At 34.4% G+C, this 21,612-nt stretch overlaps 1 protein-coding gene across 1 annotated transcript in view; it reads right to left on the bottom strand.

The window, feature by feature from the left end:
* Positions 1 to 1,994: 1,994 nt before the first annotated feature.
* The window catches only part of INPP5B_3 (Type II inositol 1,4,5-trisphosphate 5-phosphatase), a gene marked incomplete at its 3' end in the record, with an annotated part of 50,759 nt that continues 31,141 nt past the window's right edge, over positions 1,995 to 21,612 (bottom strand). Inside the window, exons 13-20 of the mRNA XM_012937050.3 lie at positions 18,119 to 18,254; positions 16,017 to 16,287; positions 12,617 to 12,855; positions 8,300 to 8,431; positions 6,944 to 7,031; positions 6,399 to 6,532; positions 4,927 to 5,038; positions 1,995 to 2,161 (exon numbers count right to left, since the gene is read on the bottom strand). Coding sequence (XP_012792504.1) covers positions 1,995 to 2,161; positions 4,927 to 5,038; positions 6,399 to 6,532; positions 6,944 to 7,031; positions 8,300 to 8,431; positions 12,617 to 12,855; positions 16,017 to 16,287; positions 18,119 to 18,254 — 1,279 coding nt within the window. The remainder of the gene's footprint in view (positions 2,162 to 4,926; positions 5,039 to 6,398; positions 6,533 to 6,943; positions 7,032 to 8,299; positions 8,432 to 12,616; positions 12,856 to 16,016; positions 16,288 to 18,118; positions 18,255 to 21,612) is intronic.

Raw genomic sequence — 21,612 nt, forward strand, 5'->3', positions numbered from 1 at the left:
CAACATCGAGTAAGTGACATCATAACACCTATAGCATTTTTCTCTCAACGTCCGTTACCAGCCCAAGAATATTATAGCACCTTCGAACGTGAGTTACTAGCCATTGATATGGTGGTATAACATTTCACTTTCCAATTACACAGACGGTAATTTACTATAATGACTGACCACAATGTCTTATGTTTTTCCTTTAACATGTCATATGATTGACAGTCTCCACGTGAAGCGCGAAAATTTAATTACATCTCACAAATTATAACTGACACCCAGTTCATAAAAGGGCACCCCAATATCGTAGCCGATGCTCTACGAGAAAAGATATCAATACGCTAGTACGAAAACAATATGTAAACCTCGAAACTATCGCCAAATTACAAGTACACGATGTAGACCTAAAACCCTAAAGTTCAACTCGGTTCTCAAAATTATACCAATTCCTTTTTCCGATTTATCAATTATCAGTGATATTTCAAACGGTAACAATGGTCCTTTTGTCTTTAAAACTTGCCGACGATGAGTCTTCCAACAATTACACGAACTTTCACATCCTAGGACCTGACCCACAGGAAAACCCATCGCGGGACGTTTTGTCTGGCCAAAAATCAAAGCGAGTGTAAAGAGGTGGACACGAAACCACATGAAGTGTCACTGTAGCATTGTCCCACTACACACACTCAGCTTCTTTAGGGAGTTTCCACTGCCTGATAGACGCTTCCAAAACGTACATCTAAATATTGTTAGTCCTTTTCCACCATAGAACTCTTCATATGTATTCTTATTGCTATGGTTAGGTTTACCAGATGAGCGATATCATTTCTTATCAAAGACACGTCAGTAGAAGTTGCATTAGTATTTCCTGACCATTGGATATCAAACTACGGAATTCCACCAATTATTACTAAAGACCACGGTCCTCAGTCCCAGTCCGTCTTATTTTAAGAGTTTGCCAGACTTTTGGGATTCAAACACACTAGAACAACATCCTACCTTCCAACAGCGAATGGCTTGGTTGAGATCTCACGGTCAAATGAAAGGCCCGCCATGAGCCCTTCGCGGAGGGTGGGGCAGGATCTCGCACCAGGACAGTCACCACCTTCGGTTTCACGGGCAAACGACTAACCTCTAGACTACTGAGTCAGCAACCGACGGCTTTATTGTCAAACTCTTCTATAACAATAATTCAATAAAAGTGAATCACAAAGCTTTCTCGTTTTACGACGTCAATCTCACACCTAGAAAAATATTTCCATCACTTCGATGTTGTTCTTACTTAACATGACTATATGCAGAAAACAAGAATCACTATCGTATAAACAATAGGACAATAATAATGAATGACGGAACTAGGATTTAACAAGAAAAATAAATCAGCGAAAACAATAAACAGGCAGTATACATACACAACAGAAGAAACACTATGCAAGGCATGAGAATTTTGACTCTCCTTACTTTCTCTATTACACGCACACATCCTCTTTCGTAAATTATGGAATGTCAGTTCATTTAGATATCAGTTGAGATTGACAAGAAATAGAAATGATGAGATTACAAATAATCCTCTTTACATTATGAGATTATTATTTATCAGTAATACTATTATTACTAACGTGAAAGAATATTATCATACAGTATTGTCTATTATTATGTAATAACTAATATGATAATATAATTCATGAGAAAATATCAGCAGTTTGTTATGGCTTTCCTGTATTATTCCATTTTTTTCATAGAAAAACACGGTTCAGGTGTACACACAGGGAAAACGCTGAGAATTGTGAAATGGAATTTCGAGGAATGGTTAGTAATATTTATTCAGAAAGACTATAGTAATGTAAAATGGGGACCAAAATAAATTGAAATACGAAAGAAGACAAAACTCAGATTGGACAAAGAATAAAATAGATGAGACTACAGAAAAGCAAAAACAAATTTTGTCATCATCGACAAAAACAAAGGTTATGTTTTAGAAAAAGTAAAAATATTATTATCATGAACTAGTGTTGACTTGTTGACATTAGTGAAGGATTAGAAATGAAATAATTTTGACGGAGAAAAATGCTAATGAAAGCGGCTCGCTTAAGCTGTTTCATTGCAACAGCACCTTTCTGAGCTGTTGTTGTGTTCGACGATTCAAGAAAGAATATCTCACCAAAACATGGAGCTGTGAAAAAATAGAAAGAAAACAAAGTCAATAAATGGAACGTGTTAAACAGCAAGAAGAAGAAAGTCAATCACAAGGTTATCAAAGAGCAAATTTCTCAAAAAAACTCAGTAGCAGGACAGAAGTAACTGACTTGCCAGGTAAAAATTCCAACCACGATACAGATGTAAGGGATAGAGACATGTTTGGCTGATAAATTGAAATGGATTGATCGGAATTCTAACCCGTAACCTAACAGCTCAAAGTCAAACGCTCTCACCGCTGAGCCATCGCTTCATACCGTTGATGTAGTAATTTTGATGTTTGTGAGTTTATATATTAGACGTTAGTGACGTCTGTGAAGAACAATAGTAAAAACTTGAGATGTCACTACTATTATCATATATCATCAACAGGTAGTAGATAGATCCCCAAATAACTGGTGATAAAAGACGATACTGGTAACAGGTGAAGAGAGATATTAGAAGTCACAAGACCAAGAATACGTATATTCATATACAATGAGTTGAAATAAGATGTGATGGTAAACAAGCAATCTTTGAATTGATTTATCTGTATAAAACTAAACTGAAATAAAACTCGGACGATTAATAAAGGTTCGGTGCTAATGCGGTATGGCAACTTGGACTGATGCATATATATGGCTGGTCCTACGTTTTGGCTGACTGACTGAATAAAGGTTCGATTTCAAAAGATTCAAGATTTAACCACTACACGTTTTAGGCATATTATGATATCTTGTAAACACTTAGATCTTGTTATAATAAGTTAAATTATAGCTAAACAATAACATGTCATCAACTTCTGTTACCATAAGTATCACTTATCCAAAACAAAATCAGTATACAAGGTACAGAAATTAAAATGCCCTGGCAACAGTAATCACGATTATACTTTGAAAAAGAACTACAACAAAACAATCAATGATGATATAAACTGTGAGAAAAACGACATGTTTTTCACTGTAGATCGTTAGTTTAAGTTATCAGTCATTCATCAACAACGTAGAACTTCGTACGTACTTACATCAGTTCGAGTTACCATACCACATTAGCACACACATACAATTGTCGATTCAAATCCCGTAGTGGTAGAGGTAGTAAGAGTATAAGCAGTTATCGGAAACACTAGGGTTTGAAGATGCTATTCAAGGAGTATAATCCAGTGAAACAAATTTGGAAAGCGAAGAAAAAAGGGACACGAATAATTCAGAAGATTAGAATTTTGCAAAACACAAACAGTGGATGCACCTGGGCCATCGCAAACGATTTTGAGACATGCCATTAAACGTCTCTAACCATCGGTTGCTGTCGTCTCGTGGAACCCAACCAGGTAATCTACACCTACCAATATGGCTCAGTCCACTTGTCACTGACTTGATGGATTTGTGCTGTGTGTTGTTCTGGCCACCCATAGATTCCCTTCAGCCTACTCCTACACCACAAAACATCCCACATCGAGGCAGTCGGTCGTTGGGCATACGTAACACATATTCCAGCCATCTCAACTGATGAAGTTTCACTACTTCATCAATTGATTTGCCATCCTTACCTAGTACCCGTTTCATAACAACTGCATTACTTACTAGGTGGTCCCAGGATATACCAGCAATGTTCCGAAGACACCTATGACCGAATACAAGTAACCTACGAATATACTCTATTCTTACCGGTCATGTTTCACACCCATAAAGTAGGACGGAACGAACTGCTGAGCAGTAAACCCGCCCTTCGATTGGTAGACGAATATGTCGACTACGCCATAAATGACGCAAGTTGGCAAGAGCTAGTCGAACCCTCTGTATCCGTGCTGAGATTTCGTCACACACCAGACCACAAGGGCTGATGAGACTCTCAAGATAGGTGAAGCAGTCGACACGCTCAACTACTTCACTACCTATCATTAGTTCGGGTGTCGATGCAACCAAATCCTGAAGTAACATTTTGCATTTCCAGGGAGAGAATCGCAAACAACAAAGAAGAAAAAATAATTCTGTTACCACAAAACGATCGTATCATTATTAGGAAGATGACTGAAAAAATAAGTATGAACAGTTTTTGTAACTGAGATGAGTGGGTAGTTGATCACTTGACCTCATGAGATTGATGTAGTCAAGTGACAACAATACGCAAATCCGGATAATTGACATAAAAAGTTCATAATCAATGGATATCAAGAGAGAGAATAACTGATGAATGAAAATGAATAATTTCATGTACGAAAATCACATATCAATGAAATATTTGACATAAAATGAACTTGGGTCGAGTAAAACAATTTACTGTAACATTCAAATTTACACTGTATTTGTAAAGAATATGAAAAGAATACATTAAATACACTATTTTTCCTAACAAACTCTATCGTTCTTTCATCTCTATTATCATTTTGATTGCTTTCTGCTTTCATTTCTCTATTTTTCTCATTTTCCTCTTCTGTCTGTAAAAATTCTACTTTTCATTTCTGATAAATACCCTTTATATCTATCGACATAAGGACTATATACAACACAGACAGACACCTTGGTCAGGTAAACATTATAAACCAGGAAGCATTGGATAGTTGTTTCATCCTAACATCGAACTCTTCAGAAGCAGTGTGCATTTTCGGGTTTCGCAGTGAACAATTAACCTTTCAATTATGAGGCTGGCATAAAATTGTTTAATACTTCCTAGTTTAAAATGATCGTCAAATTAAAATTAATTATGAAATCCAAAAATTTTCATAAACTTTCTATAGTAATAATAATTCTTCACTTAACTTACCAAGTAGGTCGATATCTGTGCCATTCTGTTCTTTGAAAGTCAAACAACGTTGCATAAATGTGATTAAATAATAAAATAAATTCTGATTACAAATAGGAAGATGCTGTAAAGCCTATGATATTTAAGAGAAATGAAGAAAAATAATTTTCCACAAAGGTGAAAACATATTGATTATAAGTAAATATCAAATAAGAAAATTCATTACGTATATACAAGATTAAAAAAAAGCAATAAATCATATCTGAATCATTGCCATATAAAGCGATTACCTATGCGTAGTATAGAATTCAGGTCATTTGTATAGGAAGTACTACACCTAATTATTTCGAATGTAAATATATAATAAGTATATAAGGCATTCAGTGAGGTATCACTGAGAAAGATTCTAATCAGTTTACAAGCTGAAGTAGATAGGTCACTGGGTTGGAAATTGTAATAAAATGTTAAATAAATTGAAACTTTCTTAAAAGTCAACAATGTTTCATCATTATTACAAGTACAATGAAATCGTCCAACTAAACGACAATGCTAAAATTCTCATACAACATTATTTTAGCGCTATATATAGTGTGATAGTGGAGAAAACTGTTACAAAGTAGTTGTAATCCCACTGAAGTAGAAAGATTTTCTATTGGCTGTTTAAAGTTAACACTGAGTAGCGTGGCGGTTTGATTAGTCACAATCAACGTGACACTTGGATCAAATGTGTTTGAATCCAAGTTGAGAAAACACAAAAGCACCATGTGAGGGGACTGACAAGTTGAACAATAGAGGAGCTGAAATAATGTACCAATTACTCTGAAAAAATAGCATGCATTAAGAAAATGTTGCAAAAAAGCCTATAAAAACGTTTGTATGAAAGAATATTGGAACTCAATATCGAGTGTTAGTCAAATCAACCAGTCTTCAAAAAAATGATCGTGGTTATTGTGAGGACCATAACTAACTAATGTACATCTATTTACATGGTTCATACCAGCACTTAGTAACTTCGTGAGCCGAAGACTTGTTTTCGTTCAACGGGTTCTAGATTTCTTCTGATGCACTTCTTCACTAGCAAGCAATGGTTATGTATACTTATTACATGTCGTAAACACTTGAATCGATCAAGATGCACCACTTCATCAGTTGATTTATGCAGCCTTGCCTAATACCTTATTCTTAACACCAAAATTCCTCACTCGACTGATCCACAATAAGTATATAATGTTTCAGAGATACCTTACAATTGAAAATCTACAACCTATGCATCTTTTCTACTTCACAGATTAAAATCATTGAGAATAAAAACAGCATGATTATCATCTGATGAGTGTTTGTTTTGATTATTGGTTACTCTTTCTATATAAAACATGACAAAATATAATGAGACAGCAACTGAACACACACACACACACACACACACACAGAGAGAGAGAGAGAGAGAGTAAAAACAGCAATGAAATTGAAAACAAAACAAAGCGAACGTTTACCTGTACAGCAGATTCAAAATTTGCTAATGAATTAAAACATTTCTCATGAAATTCTTGTGGTATCACAGATTCCGGGAGTGTATTCAAAAACAATAATAAACACGATGTAATTGAATGTACAGAAATTGTTTCAGCTAAATGAGAGAGAAAAATAATAGTAGGGAAGTGAGATGAGAAGAATGGGAAAAAAGATAAACCCACACACACAAATGAGCTATCATTGAGAAGATACATAGATGAATAAATGAAAGTGGATTACTATGAAGCTAACTGTTATTACTCAGCAATAAGAAAACAGTATCGTGAACAGAGATGGATGGTAACTAACAGTCCGATTCAGGAAGCACGCGTTTCGCCACCATCTATCTCTGTTTATAATGCGTTGGATTTGAGATCATATCAAGGCTATCTGTACAAGATACACTTACGCCAATAAGAAATTGATTAATCACAGTCCTAAACATCAATGTGAAGATTTAAGCAACCAATACAAATGAATAAGAAAATAGATTGATATTAAATCAGTTCTGTAGAATAATACTTACGAAAAGGACAATTAGCTGGAGTTGTATCCAGTATATCACGTATTATACCAATGTCAGAAGATGGACCCATTTGACGAAATAGATCAGGCTTCAAAAGAAATGAAATTTATCATATATTATTGTTGTTGTTAAAAGTGGAAGAAGGAAACAAAATTAAATCTTTGTGTTTAAGGACCATATATACATTAAATTAGATGGAAATGACATCTGATATTTGACTAAAAATTGTAATTTACACTGAAAGCTATTTAGTGTATAAACTTAGCATAATCACTTATTTTGTTATTGTAAAAAAGGAGAAAAAACTTCTGGAAATATTTTTTCAAGGCTCCGTTTTCTTATCACAAACTGACATACAATCTAAACAGGGTTTGGATAAGCTCATTTCAACAAACTACTGTTAGAGCTCCAAGTCAGAAGATTTTTAATAAGAAACATTGATAAATCTAGAAGAAGTTGAGCACACCGAGCAAGGATAAAATAGAGACATACACTAGGGATACATGTTTATCAATCAGTAATAAAAAATTTCGTATGAATCGATTCATCAAGACCAAATTACAATGGCAACTTTCAGTAATTTTAAGTGACATTAAGAAAACTAATGAGTGGATAAACAATCATAATGGAGCAAGCTTCCTTAGAAAGGTATCTAAAACACGAAAGAATGTCGAAATCACATATGATTAAAAGCATTGACACGATTAATCAATCTAGCAACTTATAAACCTTAAAACTTCTAAACTCCAACTCATAACTGAAGTTATCAGAATAAAGATGATGAAAATAACATTTACAATACAAAAATCTAAAAAAAATTAATGTGACTAAACAGTTTCTACAAATTTGTCGAGATTCACCATAGGTTTATTTGCAGTGTGCTCGTAGTAACTACGGTGCAGAAATTTGTCTAGATGACTGTACCTTATAGACTCGTTTGACTAGCAGCATTTGCAGCATACAATAATATCGTCCATCGGTTCTCCAGTCTCTCATTTCTTGACCACAATCACATAAAATATTGTTTCACAACAGACCGATCTCCTACAAGTGCTAAATTGTTGAATCATCTTTTAAACAGGTCAAAAATGCGAAATCTAGTTAAAAAATATTTGTATAAGTGACAGATTTATTTGTAACTGCGTTTGCGAAATCACGCTAAAACCTGCAAACGTCAACTCTACTAAGATTGGTTCGCTGAAGGTCGATGGTATCGTATTGGGGTTACCAGTTGCACACTGAGAACGAAATAAATGTTCAATTCGCTAAATATGTTTTTAATGATCTTTTTTTGTTGATATTAGCTTGTGGCAAAAATCTTTTTTTTTCTTTGTTGGATTATTTTCTTATACTTACTTCTGTTATATATTCATTTATATGATTTACAAGACGAAAGATTTCTTTAGGAACATGAAATGGGTTCCGATCAACTAAGCTGCATAATTTTGTTTTAAAATAGTCATTATTTTCTGAACGAGCCAACTTTATCTAAAAAGTATTTAAAAAAAGGAAAGGATTAAATGAACATATGAAGACATTTAGAAGGAAACTGATTAGATGATAAGTACAATAAAATAAATGAGATCAATCATAACCTGGAAATAACTCAATAATAACTGCATAACATTAAAAACACAGTTTTTAGATATCTATATTTAAAGAAATAAACAGTATTAGAGCAATAAGATCTTCATCTGGATCTACAGTTATAAAATTCAAAATCATGAACATTTTTGTGTTACCATAAATAAACTATTCAATGGTCAATAAATTTATAGTTCTAAATTGAAAACAATAACATAGTAGATGATGTTAAGAAAAAGTTAAACATTAACAATAAGAGAAATTCCGTACGTTAAAAGTAATCAATGATTTCCATTAAACACGTAAAAGTACATTCAATACACAATAGAAATTGTTGTCATAATTATTGTAAAGATAATAAGATAATACCTTTATTGTTACTGTTATTATTATTATGGTATCCGAACAAAGAATAATGTGTGGTAACCGTTAGTAATTATTTATGGACTAATATTATACGCATATTCTTATTGTATGACTATTAAGTAACTATATTATATGTATATTCATATTCCTTTCATTATAAGCTTTGATTTGACCTATTGATTATTATCATATAATTTACCATTCTTCAGATATTCCCAATTTATTAGTAACAGTTTCTAACAATCACAAACACTTTCTGGTTTGATTTTATACAATTGTTATTTTCCATTTTATGGTGTGGTGTCGTCTGACTTTGTTTGTATATGAACCAAGTATGTTTGAAATATATGATTCGTATCGCGGAGGCTGATATTGGCATCCTGGACTTAACAGGCAGGGCAAGGCAGAAAATGGGCCAATCGGAACTCTAGGCTGCTGGTATTGGTGTATGAGTCATTAGTTTGGTCGTACAAGTCAGTGTATCTAAACTGGCAATCGTATTTCGCGATAACTGTATAAGCTGACATAGAAATTATTATTATTACTATTATTATTGTATGATAATAATAAGTTTGAACGATGTTTTTTTTCAAAAAGAACTTCACTACTAAACATTATAAGCAGAGGTGGATGGTGGCTAGTAGTGGAATCCAGGACGCGCGTTTCGTTCTGTTTCGGACTCGTCAACTATGAAACATATCTGCAAATATATCTACAACATAGAGCTAATATGGAACTTCTAAAAAGCGGACATTAAATACTAGATGGAAAATCCGACTGATATGTCTTAAGTACAATTAAATGTTTACTTTAAAGTTTTCAGTTAAACAAAATGTTATTTATTCAATATAATACTGTATCCGCGAGATGATAGCAACCGAAGGTTAGAGACCCTGAATGACATGGCTCAAAATCGTTTGCAATGGCCCAGGTGCATCCACTGTTTGTGTTTTGCAAAATTCTAATCTTCTGAATTATTCGTGTCCCTTTTTTCTTCGCTTTCCAAATTTGTTTCACTGGATTATACTCCTTGAATAGCATCTTCAAACCCTAGTGTTTCCGATAACTGCTTATACTCTTACTACCTCTACCACTACGGGATTTGAATCGACAATTGTATGTGTGTGCTAATGTGGTATGGTAACTCGAACTGATGTAAGTACGTACGAAGTTCTACGTTGTTACTGACTTACTGACAATATAATACTGTAATTTTTATTCGAGATAAATTTCAAATTAAAAATTGTTATCACATTTATTATTTATTCTTTTTAATTTAATTCATAGTAACTGACTGGATACAATACAACGAAGGATAAATGGTTGATCACTGCTAGGAATTCCTTTTATTTGACCTATCGACTACTGTTATAAGATTTACCATGCTTAATTTATTTCCGCTTTATTAGTTACAGTCTACCATACTCACAGCCACTTTTGGCTTGATCCTGGATGACTATTTTTCATTTCATCGTGTGATGCGGTCTGATCTGCTTATATAAAAACCACATAAGTCTGGAATAAAATATTAGTGTTCTGGACTCGATGGCAAGGTAGGGAGAAAAGCTACTGAATCGGAGTAATAAGAGCTTAGCGCCGACGCAAGATTATTGGTACTGAAACAGATTCCGATTGGTATTTTTATCAATTGATGTTAGTGAGCGGCTACAAGTCATAACAATCGCTATTACAGTTACTTGTAATGCTTCGGGACTCGTCTTGATAATTTCAACTGGGTACGTTGGTGTAGCGTAGCAACTTGTACCGATTAGCATATGTATCAAGCTCTCCTTTGCATAAAACTGAGAAAACGAATGAAGGAAATTTTGAAATGCATTACATTACCATTGTATAACAATGTATGACTTGAATTAAGAATTACATGATTTGTGACTGACTAGTGAAATCCCCTGAACATTCCCTAAAGTGTTTTCTATTAATCACTGCTCCAACCAACTGTAGATGGATATCCAGAATAGTCTTAAAATCCAAAATATCACCTAATCTATTCACGACCCTACGAACAATGTCATCATCTCTAAACACCTAGACATTCTAGAAGACAATCGATGTACCAAAAAAATTACTAGATAGACTGTCATTCTGCACTTTTTAGTCCTCAATATATTGAACATTTTACGACATAAACTTAAGAATCCAAGCGAAGACTTTTCATGCTACAACGTTATCATTACCTACGTAAATCTATGAATGAAAAAAAGTGAAAAATACAATATAGGTCGTACAAGTGTACTATCGTCGTGGTCTTTTAAAAAAGATAGTCATTTTAAAAATTCCCTACTTGAGAAATATTTCGTGATTGACAACTGTGTAAAGAACTAATATATGAATACGCTGTGGCGAGATATATTCGAGGAAGGACAACAAGCAATGAAAACTACTTTTTGGACATAGGTACACTGAATGTTTCAATCACACTTGGTTCAAATAATTTTACGATTTCCCTAATTGAAAGCTTTTGTTTGACTTATAAGGTAAAATCATATGTTTGGTTCTCAAATAACTGTAATTTAATCTAATAAACCTAGTGTGTCAATTCTGTAACCTAAATGCCCTACTTCGGTATAATTCTTAAATTATGGTGAGATATGCTTCAGTTGCTGGTATATTTATTTATGTAGACTTTTGGGTCAGACGAATCATCAGATATAAAGCTTAGTAATTCCATCATTCCTCTTACCTCTGAATGAGTTTTATCAAGGAAGCTTATCAGTGTTGCTTAACAAGTCATTTAGCCAAGTCATTAGGATAGTCTGGCAGAAGTAAAGTCACTCACAGTTCAATTCACGGAAAACAATTACAAGATCATGTAAAGTAGCATAGAGTAAGGATATCAACTAGTTTCGAGTCAAATACCTAGGATATCTAACGTAATTACCAGGTCATGTACATAATACTACTCAAATTTAGAACGTCAGATGGAAGAACATTTGATAAAGTAATTATTCAAAACATATGATGAGAAATTATCTTCTCAATTCAAATATTACACCTACAGAAAATACCTCTCGTTTGTCTCAAAATCACCAAAAAATTGTCCATAATGGTATAGCGTTTTCCCATTTTTGATATTGAAGACAGAATCTAGTCAGTGTCGAAGTATAGATTACTTGGACGAATGGCTTAATGATGATTCTAGATGAATGTTTATTATGCTTTTGGATACCGGCTAGTAATGGAGTCCAAGAAGCGCACTACAACCTCTTGGGAAGAACTGAATACACACACATCTGTATAAATTAATTAATGGATATTGTGACTCAATCAGTACCTTAGTGGATAATGAGATAGTGTGCAAGCTATTATGTACTGGGTTCGATTTTCAATATGAGTATAAATAACGCAACATCAGTGAGTCGAAAATGAAACAAAATACCCACAACTTAAAATTCCATTTCATTGTTCGAAATTTTTGTCTTTCATTTATAAGTTCATTTACCACGGGGATCGACAACAGACACTTGTAACTAACTTTGAACCACCATCCTAAGTGTGTGTGACGATTAATAATACTATTTAATAGCTCAAACTGAAATAGTTTAGAGTAGGGTTTATACCTGAAACTTTGTGTCTAAAAGTTGAATATGGCTTTAACAAATTAAACATTATCATTTACCCCTGCAACACACACACACGAAAAAAAAGATGTACGAAATATTAAAAGAAAATATATGTTTATAAGATTAAAATTTTTTTGTTTACCTGATCTTGTAATTCATTAACCGAAAGTTTATTTACAGGGTCTGATTCTAAACTTAATAATAGAATTAATGGTAAACCAAAACTTGTTGGAATGAACTGAGCATTAATTGAAATAAAATAATCTTTCCCATCTTCTAATTGTAATACAACAATTGTAGATAATTGAATAGTACCACTATTCAATGCATAAACTTCTTTATAATTAACAAATATTTGAAATTCTAATTTAATAGAAGTGCCTTCAAGAAACAAAAAAAATGAAGAGACGATCAACAAATAGAATAAACATCAGTAATTAATTTCAAGACGAAAAAAATCAGTATGGGGATTTGTGGAGATTGTAATATTTTAACGTCTGAATTCACGAGTCAATGTAAACTAGACCACCACTAAAAACCTGGAATCAGTGGGACGACCGAAGTTCTCAGGTTCAAGACCAGAGTGCAGGATCTTGGACGCACATTACTGATGAGTCACATACTGAGACGAAACGTTCGTCCAGTGCTTCCAGGTTTTTAATGGTCTAGCTTTTTTATATATTTATTTGAACACATAAATATTGGTACAAAGAGGCACCAAATACATATACACCATACAAGTCACTTGATTTGTATGTGGGCTGTGATACTTCCCGGGTGCTTAGATTGAAACAGGTGGTTTTCTCAGGAGGCCACCGCCGGAGCCTTCGACCTAAGGGTCTGATCTACAAGGTAGTAGAGCAACATTAAGAGATGAAGTCCCATGGTAGCCGGTGATCAACGATGGGTTCATAGGCCATTTTTTCCTTCAGGATCCTGGTGTATATTTACATACCAACTGATAAATTTTGTTTTATATTTTGTAAAATAAATTAAAAACATCAACTAACACTTAGAATACAAATGATGATTGCTGAAAAATGTGTCATATGACAAAATTTTTGTTTAAATTTGCTTTAAAATAATCGATTTGATACTTATTTTTTTCTTATTTTCAAAAACTCATTTTATCAGATTCATAACCGTGCACTTGGCTTTGAGTCTAGGGATTAATAATACTACTCGGTTGGATAACTGGAAATAAGTGGATTTAGTCTCGACCCAGCAGCTCAATAACAGAAAGTCAAATGCCTTAACCAGAGAACCAATTACCAGTTCACGTAAATAAGTGACGAAGTAGGAGTTTGTATACTATGACAATAAACCAGTGAAGAGTGGAGCTTGAACTATGTTTTGCATGGAGAAGAATCCAAGAAACAATGAGACTTGCTAAGATACCTTCATAAGTCTTAATACGAAAATAAAATCTGTTAAATAGGTTGTTAGTAAAACATACAAGCAGAAAAGTCGATCCAGATTAATGCAAAATTATACTAATGATAAGGATACTTCGAAGTAAATAAACTATAGAGTTAATGATTATAACTTGAAAAATACTTCTGAATGACCTCAAGGACAGAAAGACAGGCAGACAATAGACCGATCACTGAGTAGTACCAATATCATTTTTATTTAGTTCATTATTATTGATCAAATTCTGTTGATTAAATTGTGATTTAGCCAGTAGTCTAACTGGCTCAACATCATGCACAGTATGTTGAGATGTTAGATGGCTTAAGGTAGTTGGCAGAATATCCTGCTTAATCTACGTTTTGTATTCATCAGTGATGTGTACGTACCTGTAGTCATGATGGATATGGTGCTTCCTGTGGGTTTTCCTGCCGACTAACAACAGGCAGACACCAACCAAACCACAATAAGCGAACTCAATCTTAACTATCATTGGGGAGTGCGAAATATACTTCTGTAGAAATGATTTAAGTCGTGCTATGCAACGCGTCCACTAATTACAGGTTTGTATTCTGAGCTTTGAGAGATATAGTTTATGTTCAACGGCTATTGATACTACTACTATTACTCAACAGCCACACAAATCGAAGTAGACGACGGGGTTCAAACTATTATCAAAACAAAACAACCTCCTATACTACCACTACCCAACATAGAGAGCATTCCGGATAAGGCGACCATGGAGTACCGACCACCCCGGTGAATGGTGGTTAATCAAGTCATAAATGTTTTTTACATTTTTTCTGCTTGGATGAAGATAACTTGACAAAATTTGGATGATAACTAAGTATTAACTTTCATTTAGGCAACCAGTGAATCCATTTTTACATGTTATCAAATTAATTGTTTAGTTGGACTATCAATTTCCAACCAGAAATTGAAAACCAATAGAAAACATAGGCCAACCCAAAAAATGATTAGTCATATTTCACTACTTACAGTAAACTTGATCGATTTTGCAAATTAACTCAGTTACTCCTAACTGAAAACAGTAAGCTCTGGCAGATGGCCAGTGTACTAGTAGCATTACAAATATTTTATTCTACTACTTTGATCATTTACTTTAGTATTCTTCCCATTTTTATTTTCAAATCAAGTAAATACTTATCAATATATTTCGTCTGGATTTTCCTTAGTTTCCATGCAAAATGCAATATGTATATATTTGTTAAACCTTGTTTATACTCTATTGTGAATGATAAGTTTTTAAGTCCCATACTTTAATTATGAATAAAATAAATAGAAAAATGAATGTCCGATTAGAACAATTACACAGTACTAAGTTGATACATTACAATTTTCAGACCAACTACGTATTATTGATACACTATAAGAGTTCACATCTAAATCCCGAGCTTGCATATCCTGACGATCCCATCAGACAACATTAACTGAGACATTCATCTCTGAAAGTCCCATCACATCAGTCAGATTAGCTAGAGGGATGCAAGACTAAAAGCAGTAACCATATGGTAAACAAGGCGAATTCGTATAAGTACAAGGGTAAGATTGTAGTAAGTCATTTCCATCACAAAACCAACATCTGTAGTGCTGCTACTTCAACAATAACGGGAGGAGGGGGATGAAAATGCAAAATAAAAAAAATGTAATACCTCGTTTTGACACACTGATATCCACCGCCGGTGCTAAAAGCTTGAAAGAACAGAACACATCTAAAACTACTCACAGAAAGCCCGTATGTGATAAGCCTCAAGGAATTGTCTCTCGAGCATTGCACTTAAGCTCCCAAGTCATCAAGACCACTCCCAACCCAGTTTCTCTAACGGACACTACAGGAAGTACCTTTTCACATATAGATAACTGGGAAGTGACAACTACTCACAAATTCCTAACAACAATGGAGATCACCTTGTTCTTCTTAATGATAAAGTAAGCATGAACACTGTAAAAATAATTATATATCACACTCTCAGTATTGTTGTTAGTAGATATTAGAACTTCGTAGTGATAATAATCACATTTAAAAAATCCTTTTACAAAATCAGTTGCTGTCTATGCTATGATGATACCGAAAAATTATCCTCCATTCATTTGCTCATGTAAACACATACCTTGTTTCACGGAATCACATGATGGGTTAACTGAAAGCCATGGTGGGAATGATCCAACACCTTCACGTAAAAATTTAAATTGAAAATCATTCAGGCCAATATTAGTTAGAGTTAATGATTGACTGCATAATTCGTGAAAATGTACATAACCGAAATCTAATTCTTGTCTATCCAATTCGGCTTGTGGAAGTGATAAATTTGTGGTTAAATCTATACTGAGTAAAACGGATTCATAAGCACGTTGAAATGCTGAACGTATTATACGACGCAGCTAGATTAAAGAAAACAGAACATAAGGATGAATATATATATATATATATATATATATATATATATATATATATATATATATATATATATATATATATATATATCATTCGACATACGTCAAAGTTTTATCATAACTGAGAAACTACTGAAAACCAGGAAGACTAGACAACTGTGTTCCGTCCCATTATGGGATACTTCAACAAAATATACCCACGACGCTATAAGATCCACCCAGGTATCTTTCCCTTTCGCTTAGTTTACCTATTTGAGCATTAAAGTCACCAGCAACTATTATTACATTAGAACGCCTAGCTTTTCGGAGAAGGTCGGCAAGCTTTTTGTAAAACTCATTTTTTACAGCATCTGAGCTGCATTCAGTGGGAGAGTAGGCAGAGACGACGAAGAGGCAATGACGAGTGTTCCTATCTTTCTGAGTCCTTACTGTTCCGTTTACTCGGACAGCGCACAAACGACTGTCTACTAGGATCCAGTCTAAGAGAGCTAGTTCTGCCCTAGGACTCAATGCTATGCCTACGCCAGTGAGGCCACGGGAAGCAACATCAGGGCTTCCAGATACACGAAGCGTTAGTCGAGTTGGTCCGTTACTTTGTCGCTACTCGGATCCTAAATGCGCGTTTCGGAGACGCAGCACACATTGATGGCGCGAGGTTCTAAAGTCCTAGCTAAGGAAGCCTCTTGTCCTATTTTTCACAGTGTTCGAACGTTAAAAACTCCTACGTGTAGTTTAGAGCGTGGTTTCAGGAGACCAGGAATAACGTTCCGCGTACTCCAATCGTTTGCTCTAGCGGTGCGAGGTGATAAAGGAACGAGAAAGGGTTAATCGTAGAGAGAGAAAGGATTTGAATGTGACCAACTTGGCCTCGTGTGCTGTAACGGGTATGAGGGCTGATACCACTTCTCGGCTGCCTACAGCGTAGAAGGGTATTTCTTGAGAACCTGGAACGGAAGTCGGATAAGTGTTGGTCTTAACGACCCGGGAGTGTAACCGCAGAGTTCAAGGGACAACTGCTTGAGGCCGGTTGCGCACGGCCTTTTTGTGGGAGGTTTTTGATGTATTAGCTCCATTCTTCAAAGGGCCTTACCACCGGAGACGGAAATCCGTGAGGTAAGGTGAGGTGTGACATTTTTAGGGCCGACCTTTTCTAACCCCCACCTTCCTTGTGGGAAGGCAGCATCGCTGCGGATGCTGGTTGTCTGAGTGAAACACCTTACTGCTGCTGTTGTGAACAGAACACGAGTGTGGACAATCGAATGTATTTAACACACAATTACAGGACTTGTTAATAAAATCTAACAATCATAAAGTAAATGCTTAATTTGCAAAATGTTCATCGATTGTCTCAAAATGACTTAGACTTCATTTTTCTTGCATTTTCATACAAATTGCATTTTGCCTCCATTCTTTACCGTTCGATCTTCTTGTCTCTCCGCTTCCAGACCTTCTGTTTACGACTAACATCATATACCACCTATGTCAATATAAGTAGCACACACCACACTGCCACACCCCTCTACAGTCGACAGTACGACTTCGCCCTCAGACCTTGAGTTGCTGCTTTTAGTCTTACCGTTCTCCAATCGACCTGCATGGCATGGTAGAACCTATAGGAACATATGTTGCAGCCAATATAGCTCGGTTGGGTCATCACGATAGGCAAGCCCAACCACCGCGTCAAGGTAGCAGCTACGGTTGGGTGAGATGTTATATATTTGCACATTAATGAATTTAATAATTATCGAATTCATATTATCCTAGATTATTGAATTACGGTTTATAAAAATATCTATATATGTATATAAAAACTACTTACATCAACTGAAAAGTATGCAGAAACAGGTTTGTGATCACTGCAAACAAATTCTGGATGTGAACGATAAACAATTGGTTCACAACCATCACCTGACCATATGATACGATCACAATAGGATGGAACACGATTTTTATCACTGTTTGAAAAGTAATTTATATTAAAAAATCAAAGTTAATTAAGCACTTATTTCAGTAAATAAACTAAATAATTTTAATACATGATAATGTAACATAAACTATAAACATACAATTTGTATCAATCAGAATAGATAAAAAGTAGGATTTCTGGAGAGAACAATATTTTTATAGGTGTAATTCAGACGTTTTACTAAAATGTAACAGATTGAGACCTGATTAAAGGTGATATATTTATCAACATGAATAAACGTTAAACTAAATTGACTTAAAAGGAAGATATATCTTAAACGATCTTAAGGTGAAATATAAACACAAGTGAAATATTTTTTTATAGATGAGAGAATACTACTACTAATCACAGTCACTATATATGATGATAATATTATTAGTTAAGAGTTTTTTTTTTAAAAAATCACCTACCTTCTAGATAAAAGTATATGATGTAGAGAAACCACATGATGTTAACTCTCTCTTTCAACTTATTAACAAATTTAACTAAGAGTTTACTTATTGACTGAGACCTCAAATAAAAGTAGAACCAAATACAGTAAATTAGGGTCAAGTCAATCAAGTGTATCAGAAAATTGCTACGATAAACGTACTGATCTATTTTTTTCTCTATAATTACATCTATACAGTCATGGTATTAGATTGTCTGATTTCAACGATTCCAGACAACATTATGGAGTGATATTATTTAGAAAACTATTTATATTAGAAAGCGATGAAAAGTTGTTTCGCCTTAGTATAGGACTCTTTAGAGGAACGCACCCACTACCCTATAAAGTATCGAGTCTATGACTTTAAGATATCACAACGAACCATTTATCTTTAAATCATTGCCCAACTTCAATGCATGTGATGGTACGCAACCATCTTACAAAGCCATTGATAGACAACTAAATCCCTCACTAATGACATGGCGTCCACCCTGCTTACAACGGTTATCTAACTATTACTATTCTTTATGATGTCGACTATGGATTGCACAACCACCCAAGGTAATAAAATTAGGACCAATCGAAAATGTAGTCATATTTATGATGTATAATCTAATGGAGTATTTTACGATAAAGTGAGTAACTATTAAATCACACAGAACATTTTTATCGAATTCTCAATGACGATTTCCAAGCATAATTCATACTTCTATTCGATAATAAATAAAATATTTGGTTAATTAACTGGCCCGATTTCAATCGAAAAGAGAATTTTCGCTGAATTCTCTTTTTCTTATTCAATGATACTATGGTTTATTTTAATTATAAGAAAAACATGAGTTCATATATTAAATGATTTTCTTTGTAATACACTGTTTATAAACAAAAGAATTACCACTCGATTGTAGCTATTGCACTGACATGATGGTCAGCCTTGTATAATATGATAATCTAATAAGAAAACATCAGCTGAAACAGTCATCTCTGAAATTCTTATCATATTATTATTATTAATGGCTTTATTCAATATTATATTTTAGTACAATATAGAATTCTCAGCACAGGGTATTTCAACAAGTTACTTACGTAAAAAAAACAGTAACAGAGACAAAAAAGGAAAAAAAGGTTTACGAAAAAAACTGAAAAACTGTACAACTTTTCAATTTAGAGACATGTTAAGAATTAAGGTTATTGAATAGGTTAACTCTAACAACCTGTTCGTCACAGAGTATATTTGCTAGGTAAGGTATTATAGAACCTTTATACATTTGCTTGCGTGCATGGATTTTAAAGTAATTACGTCTCGTTCTACAGAAGCTATACAAGGAGAAAGATAAGAGTGAAAGGGATGGTTAGTATCTGATAAAATAACACCTGCCAGGAGTTTGCATGACTTTAGATGTCTATCCACAACCATATTAATTATGACCTCGAAAGTTTCACCACACACCTTGCTAACTGCCTTCAGCACTCTCCCCAATACAGCAAAGTCCTTTCTCAAAAGCCCGGGAAAGAATAATAGGTAATATGCAAGAATTGACAAATTATAAGAGTAAATGACGAGTAATCACAAGAGCATGCAATCTTTTTATGTAGTAATTCAGATGGAATACTTTCTTCGATAACAATAAAACTTGAGAAGACCAAGAGAGATCAGAGGAAAAGGTAACACCGAGATAATTGACCTTCGACACTGTGTTTATCAAAGAGTCTCCAATGGCACAAGCATTATGGGATCTCAAAATAGTGTTTAGATTTCGTTCATGTCTCATGCTAAAGTTAACAGCTTGACATCTAGACGGATTAAGTATGAGACTATTATTAACAGACCAGCAATCAATACGAGACAAAAACTCATTCGTTTCTGTGGGATGCAAAGAGGAAGAGATAGGCATAAGTACAGTGAGATCATCCGCATATTTCACAAAAGTGTTTTCTGTGGAAGATGGCAAATCATGCAGAAAAAAATAGAAAAGAAGAGGTGAAAGAACAGCTCCTTGTGGTACACCTTCATGAGACAGTAGAGACTCTGAACACTTTCCTCCAAATACAGTGTACTGTTCCCTTCCAGAGAGGTAGGGACATAGCCAGTTGGTTATCCAGCTGTCAGTGTTGACGCTGATTAACTTGTTAATTAAACGTCGTCTTGGTATAGAATCAAAAGCTGAAGTACAGTCCAAAAAATTGGTTAAAAACGGTAGAACTAAAAGTGGTAAACTAACAATCCACAAGGCAAGTTCTTTCTGACAACAGTAAAAACTGCAAAAGTATGACTTTAGTAGGATGTTTCCATTAGAGGAGAGAGGACTGAAAAAGCGGACCACGAAAATGGGACAAATTATCTTGATACACTGACATCCATCGCCAGTGGTCAGTGCTCAAAATAGCAGAAATAACGCATCAAAAACTACTCAAAAAAAGGTGTGTGCATTCGACTTTAAGAAGTCGTTCTTTGGGCACTACAGTCAAGCTCTCAGGTCATCAAAACAATCTCTAACTTAATTTCCTTATCAGGTGCTTTAAGAAGTATTTTCTCATAATGTGCGGAACTGGAAAGTGACAACTACTCATACACTTCTAATAGTATGAGAGATCACCTCGACTGAGAGAATTACTAGATAGATAGAAATGAATTAATTTCTTCTAGTTACACAAACTTCAGCAAACATGATATTTGATAGGTTCGGAATTACAACCTTTGGATAAAATCTGATGCTACGTACATTAGGTCGAAACCCAAAGATTCATACCTTTACAGTTTCGGTCAGATCGCAACTTACCTCATACACTATTCAAGCCCTTCAATAAGGACTCATTTCATGTCACTTCAAGTCAATATTTTCAAAAAAAAATTCCAAAAACGATCTGATCAGAGGGAACATAACAAAAGAATAATGAATTATTAATTAAAGAACAA

This window comes from Schistosoma haematobium, chromosome 6, assembly GCF_000699445.3.
Source record: "Schistosoma haematobium chromosome 6, whole genome shotgun sequence".
Lineage (NCBI taxonomy): Eukaryota > Metazoa > Platyhelminthes > Trematoda > Strigeidida > Schistosomatidae > Schistosoma > Schistosoma haematobium.